Genomic DNA, 13,259 nt, shown 5'->3' with positions numbered 1-13,259 from the left:
CCATCAATTATGACTGATTAACAATAGTCTCGTCTCGTGTGACCGCTTTCTCGTCTCGTGTTATCGCTTTCTCATAAAGTGTTATCGCTTTCTCATCTCGTGTTACCGCTTTCTCGTCTCGTGTTATCGCTTTCTCGTCTCGTGTTATCGCTTTCTCGTCTCGTGCTATCGCTTTCTCATCTCGTGTTATCGCTTTGACGCTTCCGAAATTGAAGGCGCAAAAACGATGTCCCATCTCGACCACCATACATCTCGTCTCGTGTTACCGCTTTCTCGTCTCGTGTTACCGCTTTCTCGTCTCGTGTGACCGCTTTCTCGTCTTGTTTTACCGCTTTCTAGTCTCGTGCTATCGCTTTCTCGTCTCGTTTTATCGCTTTATCGCGGCCGAAATTGAAGGCGCAAAAACGATGTCCCATCTCGACCACCATACATCTCGTCTCGTGTTACCGCTTTCTCGTCTCGTGTGACCGCTTTCTCGTCTTGTTTTACCGCTTTCTCATCTCGTGTTACCGCATTCTCGTCTCGTGTGACCGTTTTCTCATCTCGTGTTACCGCTTTCTCGTCTTGTGCTATCGCTTTTTCGTCTCGTGTTATCGCTTTATCGCGGCCGAAATTGAAGGCGCAAAAACAATGTCCCATCTCGACCACCATACATTTACCATATAATTAACTTTTTAGAGTATTCGTATAAAAGAAGAAGACAGATTACTGATGGCGGTAGTGGAGTAGCCTTGTTGCTTAAGCGTTCGCTCATCTCGACGACCGACCGGGTTCGATCCCCCGCATTGTGACATTGTGTAAAGCCATTATGTTACTGGAATATTGGTAAAAGCTGCGTAATTAAACTCAATCATTCACTCATGAGTGCGCATGATCATATTGTCATTTATTGTGTCAACATTATTTCGGATAGGATTCTTTTTACGAAATTGTGTGCTCACTCTACGCAACAAGGCAATATCCCCCGAAATATTCATGATCTCTTATTGATTGTTCAGTATATGTTCTTCTAACATGTAAACATTGACGTCTTCAAGAACTATCGACAAGGTGACGTGAAATGGGGTTTAACGTCGCGTACAAGATTATTGCACTTTTATAGCGACGTGCATGTACGTGTGTGTGTTTGTGTGGCTGCTTGTACTAGTCTGGACTGATGCCGATTTATAGTGCTAGCTCACTGAGATACCATGCCGCAGTTTAACATGAATACCCCATTAAGACACAGTATACTGACTCCGAGCCGACCAGTCCTTGTTTTAGCCTCTTAATGCCGAGCGCCAGACATGGTAACAACAAGTACCATCTTTTAACGCCTTTTGGAATGACGCGGCCGGGGATCGAACCCCGGACCTTCCGCTCTCCGGGCGGACGCTCTACCACTAGACCACGGAGGCTCACTCACTCACTCACTCACTCACTCACTCAACAACCTACACGCACTCTCAGTCCCCTTCACTCAACAACCTACACACACACACACACTCACCCACCCACCCACTCACTCACTCAACAACACCCCCCCCCCCCCCCCCCACACACACACACACACACACACACACTCACCCACACACTCACTCTCTCACTCAAGAACCTACACATACTCACTCAACAACACCCCCCCCCCCCCCCACCCCCCCACCCCACCCCCCAACACACACACACACACACACACACTCACCCTCCCACCAACGCACGCACTCACTCACCCGCTCTCTCACGCACTCACTCACTTTCACGCTTTTTTACTGACTCGATAAGGGTTCTGTTGACTGATTCATAAGAAAAAATAACTCTGGTATATTCAACAAAAATTTATTAATTTATTTTTTTTTTATCCAAGAACAACCTAACTGGGTCATACTGACCATGATATATACAAAGTCTTTGTTCTTTAACACCTTTGCAGAGTAACAACATCTGTAAGTGTCAAACCATCAATCTATTCTAGAGTCTTCACCCTGACATTTTCTCCAACCTCGCCGCCATATCCTTGACACTAACAGCTCCCCCGACCTTGCCCTTTCTTTCAGCGTCCTTCCTCTCTCCACCACAACTCTTCTTTTCTTCCTGCTTGTCCTTCACATTTTTACTTGTACTGACATCTTTTGACTTCTCAGGTTCTTCCTCTTCAGCTGTACTGACATCCTTTGGCTTCTCGGGATCTTCCTCTGTGGGTTCTTCTGGGTCCTGTTTCAGCTCTGCGTGTTCCTCTTCGCCCCTCTCATCTCCGCCCCCGGTGTTCGCCTCCCCCTCTTCCCCTCCTTCTGCTGCAAAAGCGTCAACATCAGAAAAGTCATCTTCCTCCAGATCCGACTCAAGATACAGCGTCAGAAATTCTTCAAAATTGATTTTACCATCGCCGTCTTCGTCCCATTTGTCAAGTATGCACTTGACAAGCTCCTTCAGTGCTTCTTGGTCGTCTTGGATGCCGCCCATCAGCACAGTTAGCTCGTCAAACGTCAGGAAGCCATCGTGGTTGAGGTCGCTATTCTCAAACCTCCGCCGAATAACGGCTGCCCTGCAAAGTTATTCAAAGGTTTGAACAAACATACGAGACCGGCTTTACAGATATGACAAATTTTGGATTCTATGTGTCATTGCGTGCTGTGAGGTAACCTAGTGGATAAAGTGTTCGCTTGTCACGTCAGTGATGAGTTTGATTCCCCACATGGGCACAATGTGGGACGCCCATATCTGGAATATTTCAAAAGCGCCGTAAAACAATACTCACTCGCTCACTCTGATACACCAAACTGCTCATTACACAAGTTGGAATTAAATGGGCCAGACAAACCAGTGACTGATATTATGAGCATTCATCCAAACAAATGGGACACGATGTCATGCATCAACCAAGTCAGCTAGGTTGACCCGCCCTATCCACTAGTCGCCTCTTACGACAAGCATGGGTTGCTGAAGACCAGTTCTAACGCGGATCCTTTCGGGGGGAGACAAACATGGGTAGCTCAAGACCTATTCTAACGCGGATCTTTATAGGGTGAGACAAGCATGGGTTGCTGAAGACCAGTTCTAACGCGGATTCTTTCGGGGTGAGACAAGCATGGGTTGCTGGAGACCTATTCTAACCCGGATTCTTTTGGGGTGAGACAAGCATGGATTGCTCAAGACCTATTCTAACCCGGATTCTTTCGGGGTGAGACAAGCATGGATTGCTGAAGACCTATTCTAACCTGGATCCTTTCGGGGTGAGACAAGCATGGATTGCTGAAGACCTATTCAAACCCGTATTCTTTCGGGGTGAGACAAGCTTTGTTTGCTCAAGACCTAATCTAACCCGGAACCTTTCGGGGGGAGACAAGCATGGGTTTCGGAAGACCAGGATCTTCACGGAGGGAGACAAGCATGAGTTTCGGAAGACCAGGATCTTCACGGAGGGAGACAAGCATGTGTTTCGGAAGATCAGGATCTTCACGGAGGGAGACAAGCATGGGTTTCGGAAGATCAGGATCTTCACGGAGGGAGACAAGCATGGGTTTCGGAAGACCAGGATTTTTCACGGAGGGAGACAAGCATGGGTTTCGGAAGACCAGGATTTTTCACGGAGGGAGACAAGCATGGGTTGCGGAAGACCAGGATCTTCACGGAGGGAGACAAGCATGAGTTTCGGAAGACCAGGATCTTCACGGAGGGAGACAAGCATGGGTTGCGGAAGACCAGGATCTTCACGGAGGGAGATAAGCATGGGTTTCGGAAGATCAGGATCTTCACGGAGGGAGACAAGCATGTGTTGCGGAAGACCAGTTCTAACCAGGAACTTCATGACCTTCATTTTTAAGTCAGGGAATGGCAGAGTATGTTGATGTTGAGGGGTTAAGTCGGTCTCTGACAACGGAGTATCTCATCGAGTCTTGGATTCATTGCCCTGGCGCTTCAAGTGTTTAGTACCTGGCCTCCGGTGATCCTTGTGGGGCGAGGTGTGGCAGCCGTGCCAGGAACTCGTCTAGTGTGATCTTCCAGTTCCCGTCTATGTCCGCACGGCAGAACACTTCCTGGTAACAACAAATGTAGGATTTGACCGGAACGAAAATTATATACACTCATAAGTATTGAAACTGATTTGGAGAAGTAATAGTTCAGTGGTTCGGGTGTTCGCCCGTTATGTAGACTGTCTGGGTTCGACTTTTGTCAACATCAATAAACCGTAAAGTTGTTTAAAGTTCCCGAACTCATAAAATAACCACGCTTTGACTTACGTAAAAGTCATATATTTCTCGTCTGTAGAATGAGCTAAACCGATCCGGTCCATCTGAGTTAGTGAGTGAGTATGGTTTTACGCCGCTTTTAGCAATATTCCAGCAATATCACGGCGGGGGACACCAGAAATGGGCTTAACACATTGTACCCATGTCGGGAATCGAACCCGGGTGTTCGGCGTGACAAGCGAACGCTTTAACCACTAGGCTACCCGACCGCCACGGTCCATCTGACACGACGAAACGACCTCCAAGAACACCTACTTATTGTTTGACTCGCGAAGATCCGTGTTAGAATTGGTCTTCAGCAACCCATGCTTGCCGTAAGAAAGCGACTAAAAGTGATCGGGTGGTCAGACTCGCTAACTTATTTGATGCATGTCATCGTATTCCAATTGCGTAGATCGATGCTCATGACGTCAATTAATGGATAGTCTGGTCCAGATTTGATTATATACAGACCGCCGTCATATAGCTGGAATACTGCTGAATGCGGCGTTAACCAACAAACTAACAAAAACATTGGTAGAAAATGAGTCATACAAGTTATATTTTTCAACCAGACGGTGGAATGTGAATATATAGCCCTGCTACTCACAGCAACTCTTTCTTTAGAGATTCGGTATCCACACATGAACAGGTACTTCTCAAACGCCTTGATGTCCAGCGCCCCCTCCCCATTACCCAACTCTTCATCGAGCTGCAGGAAGACGCTCGTGTACTGCATCTTCTCCTCGTGGGACAGGTGCGCCATGGCTGGAGTCCGCGACTGGTGTATCGTCTATTTTTGATCGTATCCCTTCGGACCGAGACCTCTAGCCAGCAAGGACTTGTGTATCGTCTATCTCTGATCGTGTCCCAACGGAGTGAGATCTCAAGCCAGCAAGGACCTGTGTATCGTCTATCTCTGATCGTGTCCCTTCTTAGCGAGACCTCTAGCCAGCAAGGACTTGTGTATCGTCTATCTCTGATCGTGTCCCAACGGAGTGAGACCTCAAGCCAGCAAGGATGTGTGTATCGTCTATCTCTGACTGTGACACTGCGGAACTGTAGTTTGATATATATACAGACACACACGAGGGCTGATTTCCTGTCATCCAGGACTGCGTGTGAATGTCAACATTTACGTATGCTTGTCAACAAACACAGGAACTGGGATGGCGGGTTCTGGGAAGAGTAAATCGCATCTCGCATCTCGCGAAACTGGCCTGCTGTTTCACGTGTTGTTCTAATAATTTTTAATACTTCAAAACGAATAAAGAATAATCAGATTTCTTAGGACGAAAAATGCAAAATAATGATACTATTATATGAATGGATCACTGAAATTAGTGATGACACCAGGTGTTCGCGAAAAGGGTAGGCATGTCCTGTTATCCCGTTAGCACCCGCCATTCTAAATTCTCCCATCTTCTTGAGGCAATCGTGTCCACTAGCATATATCAAAGCCTAGTTTCTACCCTTGCCACTTTTCTTGTCTCGGCCCTGGCGCTACCTCGCGTAGATCACGATTTGTGCGCCTTGTAATGAAAAACGCGATATCCAATCAGATCGCTGTTCTTATCACATATAGCTTCACAAAGATGGCGACGACCATAGGCGACAACCTAGTCGATCAAATAATGAAAACATTCGCGATTTCATCCCTGACACAAAAACATAGGCAATCGTTTGGGGGGGGGGGGGGTTTAAAAGATGATAGAGACATATTCGTGTCAACAAAGACAGGCACGGTAAATCACTTTCATACGAGGTGTACCAGACGTGGATGTTGATTTTGTGAAACGTTATCTGATTGGACTATCGATATGTGTGATAGTCCAATCATATTCAGCACAGGAAAGTGGGCTTGATGTGGCAAGGGTGGAAACAAGCCTTTGATAAAAAGGCTAGTGGTCGCTTTTGCCTTGGGAAGATGTCAATCTCCATGAAAGTGTCAGTAAGTAAAGAGTTGTGAAAATTCCGTGTGAAGGTCATAACATGGGATAACATGGCATCCCCCCATTTGTTAGACAGCCACTTGTGAAACAGCTTAACACAACAACATGGCCACCTGTAACCCGAGATAGGTAATGGAACAACCCAGGTAGATTATAGTGAGTGGGTGAGTTGGGTTTAACGCCGCTTTCAACAGTATTCCAGTTATATCACGGCGTATCAGCTTAATGTGTTGGGGAAGCCCGAAGTGATGCAGGTCTCAAACGTTTACCACTTCTGTGAAACCCACGAGCACGGGTATGGTGCTGACAAACCTAGAAACATAATCGGGGCGAACCGGTATTCGCAACAACAATCATATGTTTCTTGCGTTCCCAAGGGACGCAACTCAGAACAGCGAATCGCGGCGCATTAGACGACTGGGCCACCCGTGCCCCAAGGTAGATTATAACATACCTCATTACTCTCTATCTTATTGTTTGTGATCTCATTTCAAAACTGTGAGAATAAACAGAGACATTGAGTTCCTCTCTGTGACGTAATATATTCTACTTTGCGAGACCAAGCCATACCAAATGTTGACTTTGCCTCAGCAGTTTCGGTTGACCCGCCCCATCCTTGGGACTCATGTGTATGAGTAGGTATATATACCTAATGGGAGTTCTAGTATTGATAACATTTCTGTTATTGTATTGGTAAGATTTCTATTTTCGCACTGATCTGCTTTGATTTCTGGTTTTTAGAAATTGATAGCATGTCTTTGGCCGCTGTGTATACACGCTTCAGTAGCTGGCCATCTCTCAGAAATAGAGTTAGTTTGGCCTTCCTATTGCATCTCTTGTCTTTAGATCTACGGCAGATAGCGGATCTAGCTGCAATTCTTGTTTTAAGTGAGCCCAGGCTGGGGCGTGGTCTTGACATTCAAATAACAAGTGAAGAATGGATTCAGGTTGATTGCAAGATGGACAAACCTTGTCGTAGTGCTTTTTGTGGCCGAGTCTGAGGTGACTCCTTCAGCGTTCCTTTCATTTGAGTATGAGTCAATCATCAGTACCGCCAACGTGATAATGTTATCATTTTATATCTACCCACATAGTGCTTCTTCAGGTGGCATTTAGAAATTGGTATGATGGACAAGGAAGATAATTCTATGGATATGCAAGTTCTTTATTGCAATGATTACGACGTTTCGGTGTAGATACTAACACCAGCATCAAACAAGTGATCATGAAACAACGCATTCATTGCAATAAAGAAGTTGTTTTTCCATAGAAAATGAGCTTTACCAATCCGGTCCATCTGAGTGAGTGAGAAAGTATGGTTTAACGCCGTTTTTGGCAATATTCCAGCAATATCACGGGTTGGGGACACCGGAAATGGGCTTCACACACTGTGACCATGTCGGGAAACGAACCCGGGTCTTCGGCTTGACGAACGAACGCTTTAACTACTAGGCTACCCCACCGCCCCGTATATCCATAGAACTATCTCCCTTGATCAACAGGAGGCTCACCAAAATAAGTTTATTGTTTGACTTTTAGAAAAAGTACACAGTGTCATTTCGAAAGTTGTCAAATGTAACAAATGTTGCATTTGGGATAACACTTCTGGGGTACAGATTCTCGTACTTTTGGGGGTTGAGTCCCGTCCGGGATCCGAACCCACACTGCCATAGTGAGGCACCTAATTGCAAGCACGCAAGACAGCGACCTCACACACTCAGCCACCGAGGCTTCCATAAAAATGAAAGTCCGACAACTGGTAGTCTAGAACACTCTGACCAGTGTAAATTGGCACGGCTCCCATGAACGAAAGCTATAAATACACAGTGCCATTCAGAAAGTGGTCAAATGTAACAAAAGTTCTATTTGGGATAACACTTTCTCAATAAAGTACAGATTCTCGTGCACAGACTCAACCCCCAAAATCTGTACTTAACTAAGAAAGTGTTACCCCAAATATAACATTTGATACAGTAAATACGTTGTTGACAGGGTGTAATTAGATAAAACATAACATGAGAAAGTCTAATGAACACAGTCATGCTACAAATAAATGTCATTGTAATAATAATTTTAACCACGAGTTAATGTTTGTTTGTTTGTTTGTTGTTTAACGCCGCACTCAGCAATATTCCAGCTATATGACGGCGGTCTGTAAATAATCGAGTCTGGACCAGACAATCCAGTGATTGACATCATGAGCATCGATCCACTCCATTGGGATCGATGACATGCATCAACCAAGTCATCGAGCCTGACCACCCGATCACGTTAGTCGCCTCTTACGACAAGCATAGACGCCTTTTAAGGCAAGCATGGGTTGCTGAAGACCTATTCTACCCCGGATTTTCACGGGCCCACGAGTTAATGAGAACAATAATCTACAAATCTTTCACTCACTCTAATTTCAACCGCTTACCCCTAATTAGGCACATTATTACGAAGTCTAGCACTTCAAACCCTGGACAAGCCCCGAGTTTTGTTTATAATGACTGAGTTTTGTTTATAATGACTACTGTCTTCAGCTGGCACGATCTCCATGTAAATCGCTTATAGGTATTTCACCCGGGTATATTTCAATTTTGATAAACTTCGAGCAATGCAGGAACTTACAGCAGAGATCCTCCTCTAAAACATCGAAATTTAAGATAAATTAATTGGCCTCCAATTGCCTGTTGAATCATATAGTGATTTCGGAATATTTCCTCTTAAGAGCTAATGTTGTATTGTATTTACATTAATAAACGTTTTTCATAACTTTTTTGATACATGTAGATTTTTTAGGTACACCGTATGTAGTTGTACCTTTGAGTCCTCTAAAACCAGTTTCATAAAGTACAGAAAAGAAATTAAACAACGATAAGGAAAGAAAATTCTACAGGGATATCAGTTTTAATATCTGTTTGACATCATGTATTTTCAGAACGCGTTGAAAATGTTTAAATTTCCTTTATAAACAAATTCAGTAATTTTGAGAACATTTTAAGGAGGGGGGTGGGGTTAGAGGTTGGTGGGGATGATGAATTGGGTAATCAAAGTATAGTACTGTTGAAGTATAGTAATGTTGAAGTATAGTACTGTTAAAGTATAGTAATGTTAAAGTATGTAATGTTGAAGTATAGTACTGTTGACGTATAGTTATGTTGAAGTATAGTAATGTTGAATTATAGTACTGTTGAAGTATAGTAATGTTAAAGTATGTTATGTTGAAGTATAGTACTGTTGACGTATAGTAATGTTGAAGTATAGTAATGTTGAATTATAGTACTGTTGAAGTATAGTACTGTTGGAGTATAGTAATGTTGACGTATAGTGATGTTGATGTATAGTACTGTTGAAGTATAGTACTGTTGAAGTATAGTAATGTTGAAGTATAGTAATGTTGACGTATAGTAATGTTGAAGTATAGTAATGTTGAAGTATAGTACTGTTGAAGTATAGTAATGTTGAATTATAGTAATGTTGAATCATAGTACTGATGAAGTATAGACTGTTGAAATATAGTACTGTTGACGTATAGTAATGTTGAAGTATAGTACTGATGAAGTATAGTACTGTTGACGTGTAGTAATGTTAAAATATAGTACTGTTGAAAAATAGTACTGTTGACGTATAGGAATGTTGAAGTACAGTACTGATGAAGTATAGTACAGTTGAAGTATAGTACTGTTGACATATAGTAATGTTGAAGTATAGTAATGTTGAAGTGTAGTAATGTTGAAGTATAGTAATGTTGAAGTATAGTACTGTTGAAGTATAGTTATGTTGAATTATTGTACTGTTGAAGTAAAGTATTGTTGAAGTATAGTACTGTTGACGTATAGTAATGTTGAAGTATAGTCATGTTGAAGTATAGTATAGCTGAAGTATGGCCACGTTGAATTTTAGTATTGTTGAAGTATAGTACTGTTGAAGTATAGTAATGTTGAAGTATAGTACTGTTGAAGTATAGTAATGTTAAAGTATAGTACTGTTAACGTATAGTAATGTTGAAGTATAATACTGTTGACGTATAGTAATGTTGAAGTATAGTCATGTTGAAGAATAGTCATGTTGAAATATAGTATAGCTGAAGTATGGCCACGTTGAATTTTAGTATTGTTGAAGTATAGTATTGAAGTGTATTGTTGCAGTATAATATAGTTGGCCACGTTGAATTTTAGTATTGTTGAAGTATAGTACTGTTGAAGTATAGTACTGTTGAAGTATAGTAATGTTGAAGTATAGTAAGGTTGAAGTATAGTACTGTTGAAGTATAGTAATGTTGAAGTATAGTAATGTTAAACTATAGTATTGCATTTTGTTTATCTTGTCACCTGAGGAGAATTTGTTTATTTTTTGTCCAAAGACATGACACTGTTTCTGAATTCTAGGATATTAGATGATTTACTGAAAGTAGATAGGTAAGAATCACAATTCACTTCTTAACAGGCTAAGGGAATTAACTCATTATATGTTACAATTTAATTCCTATGTAGACTGCTGCTTGTGACACAGATATTTGCATGAACCGGAAATGGAGACATGCGTGTTTACGAGTGCCAGCTTGTATGGGCTTGATGACGACACTTCTTGTTATTGACGGAACCTATTGGTCGCCACTCGTATCTTCCTCTCTCTGCCGATGGAAGCCATGCGTCAAACCGACGCGAGCGAATCAGATATCACTGGAGGAGTGAGGTACTTGGATAAACATAATCACAATGAATAAGTATGAGCACTGTCAGACAGACATGAGACTGTCTGCCTACTTGGTAGTAGGGCTGGGACGAGTCCAAATTTACTGCCCGGGTACCCACACCCCTATTACTCGACCCTACCCGGGTAACCGCTGTTGGTGTCAAGAGATAGGTACAAAATGTCCAATTAGGAATAGTTTGACAGTAGCCCAGGCAAAATGTATAAATACACGTATAAAACGATGTGGTCATGCATACACTGAAGTTGACTGACTTTGTTCAAACATATATAAGTCAGAAGGAACGTGTTCGTTGTCATGAAGAAATGCGAACATTAGAGACTTAAAATTGTCGTGTAACCATGTAGTTATATAGTGAATTTTTGTCATGAAACAATATATCACGTGATAACCACGGGTCCGGGTAGTCCTGTGGGTACCCGGGTCCTACTCAGTACCCACCCGACCCGAGTACCCGAGGACCTCGTCCCAGCCCTACTTGGAAGCACTTTGCGATAAATGTTAAACAAGAGAAACTGTTCGGGGTCGACACAGTAAAACAATATTTTTACTTTAAAAAAATAGTGTTACTTTCATACTATCGTAATACTACTGCAAACGTTGTGGTACTAGTTGTAACCATTGAGAAAGTATTGGAGTAGTATAGTAGTATAGATACTCCAACGGAAATCCTTTTTCATAGTACAGAAATCGAGGGCACGGGTGGCCCAGTCGTCAAAGGCGCCGCGATTCGCTGTGCAGAGTTGCGTCCCTTGGACATGCCAGAAACATATGATTGTGGGTTCGAATCCCGGTTCGCCCCGATTATGTTTCTAGGTTTGTCAGCACCATACCCGTGCTCGTGGGTTTCAACGAAGTGGTAAACGTCTGAGACCTGCATCACTTCGGGCTTTCCTCCCACATTAAGCTGACACGCCGTGATATAACTGGAATACTGTTAAAAGCGGCGTTAAACCAAACTCACTCACTCACTCACTAGTACCTGAATCAAGAGCACGAGGACGTAACTGTAATTGACAGTCCAGTTGTCTGTGTGTTATCTACCGTTATTACACTCGTCACGCACATTCAACGCGTCGTATTCCCATCAGGCTCGGAAGTTATATTAATAAAATACTCAGGACATTATATAATATCCCTGGGATATCCCAGGGACATTACAACGTCTCTGTTTATGAGATTTAACCCGACTGAAAAGTAAAACCTCACAATAGGTTTTAATGCTTATAGAAAGAAGTCTCTTACTTAATAGCGATTCCAATGAATAGGTTTATATCATGTTCGCCGCTATTTTTCCTTTTACGCCTAATGGAATCTGTTTCGGCAGATAATCGAGACTGGTGGCTCTCTGGCGTTGACGTTCTGTGTGTATGTAGGTCTCCCCCTGTGTACATAGAAAACATGACACTATAAAATACACGACATGGAGATCCAGAAGCCACTCCTTACGGAGTTACCAGAGACTATAAACATTAAAAATATTATATAGTATTTACATGGCAGTAAACTTGGACATAAAGAAACACCAGCACTATGAATGATGTTTGGCGCTGACTTGGTTGAAGCATGTCATTGATCCCAACTGCGTGGATCGATGCTCATGATATCAATCACTTGATTGTCTGATCCAGACGCGATTATTTACAGACCGCCGTCATATAGCTGGAATATTGCTGAGTGCGGCGTAAAAGAACAAACCAACCATCCAATCAATGGCAGTATAAATTGTGAGAGAAAGCTGGTCTAAATGTAATGTCAGATGAAATGTGAGATGACAGGCGCGCCCTTTCCACATATAAAGTCCAACTAGCTTCCAGCATTTGTCAGTGCTTGGCCAGTCCAGTGTCACTAGAACATCATAAAATATTTCACATGTATCTAAAACGCTTGAAATACATCCATGCTTTTCCGGACGGTTACAGATAATTCGTGCATAAAAATATAATAACTTCCTCATCACTGCTTACATTAAATAGTACTACATTCCTGACAACTAACCATTGTCCAAATACAATGCAATTAATTTCTACTGAATTCCTACAGAAACAATGTAATACAGTCACAATAATTGTTTAACTATATATTACACTGCCATATAATACGAGTTATATCTATAGACGGGACATATTCGATCATCCGCAGATAGGTTATCGTCATGTTGTGTCGTGTTATCGTCATGTCGTGTTATCGCCATGTCGTGTCGTGTCGTGTTGTGTTATCGTCATGACATGACGTATTTTCGTTTTGTTTTTGCGTGTTATCGCGATTTAGTTTATGGCTGTATCACAATATCGCTATAAAGTATCGTACTACCTCTTTGTGACGTCGCGTGACCGCCTACGTGGTCTAGTGGTAGAGCGTCCGCCCGGAGAGCGGAAAGTCCAGGGTTCGATCCCCGGCCGC

General features: G+C 42.7%; 1 protein-coding gene across 1 annotated transcript; it reads right to left on the bottom strand.

Annotated features, from left to right (window-relative positions):
- Window positions 1–1,911: 1,911 nt before the first annotated feature.
- Window positions 1,912–5,274, bottom strand: LOC124117125 (calmodulin-like protein 5). The gene is made up of 3 exons (XM_046478862.2): window positions 4,816–5,274; window positions 3,910–4,013; window positions 1,912–2,521 (listed from the first exon to the last, which is right to left on the bottom strand). The coding sequence occupies exons 1-3, from the start codon at window positions 4,969–4,971 to the stop codon at window positions 1,957–1,959; spliced, it is 825 nt and encodes a 274-aa protein (XP_046334818.2). The 5' UTR covers window positions 4,972–5,274; the 3' UTR covers window positions 1,912–1,956.
- Between the last annotated feature and the right edge of the window lie 7,985 nt (window positions 5,275–13,259).

Source organism: Haliotis rufescens, unplaced genomic scaffold, assembly GCF_023055435.1.
Source record: "Haliotis rufescens isolate VD_foot unplaced genomic scaffold, xgHalRufe1.0.p SCAF_10, whole genome shotgun sequence".
In the NCBI taxonomy this organism is placed as follows: domain Eukaryota; kingdom Metazoa; phylum Mollusca; class Gastropoda; order Lepetellida; family Haliotidae; genus Haliotis; species Haliotis rufescens.
The sequence above is the reverse complement of the archived record's forward strand: the minus strand, read 5'-3'. Positions and strand labels throughout refer to the sequence as shown.

Bases quoted from the DNA above. Each gene is read 5' to 3' on its own strand.
- LOC124117125 (XM_046478862.2), bottom strand. From the start codon at position 4,971: ATGGCGCACCTGTCCCACGAGGAGAAGATGCAGTACACGAGCGTCTTC. The intron at 4,014-4,815 runs GTGAGTAGCAGG...TGTTGTTACCAG, and splicing joins TCTCTAAAGAAAGAGTTGCT to GAAGTGTTCTGCCGTGCGGA. The intron at 2,522-3,909 runs GTACTAAACACT...ATAACTTTGCAG, and splicing joins CAAGGATCACCGGAGGCCAG to GGCAGCCGTTATTCGGCGGA.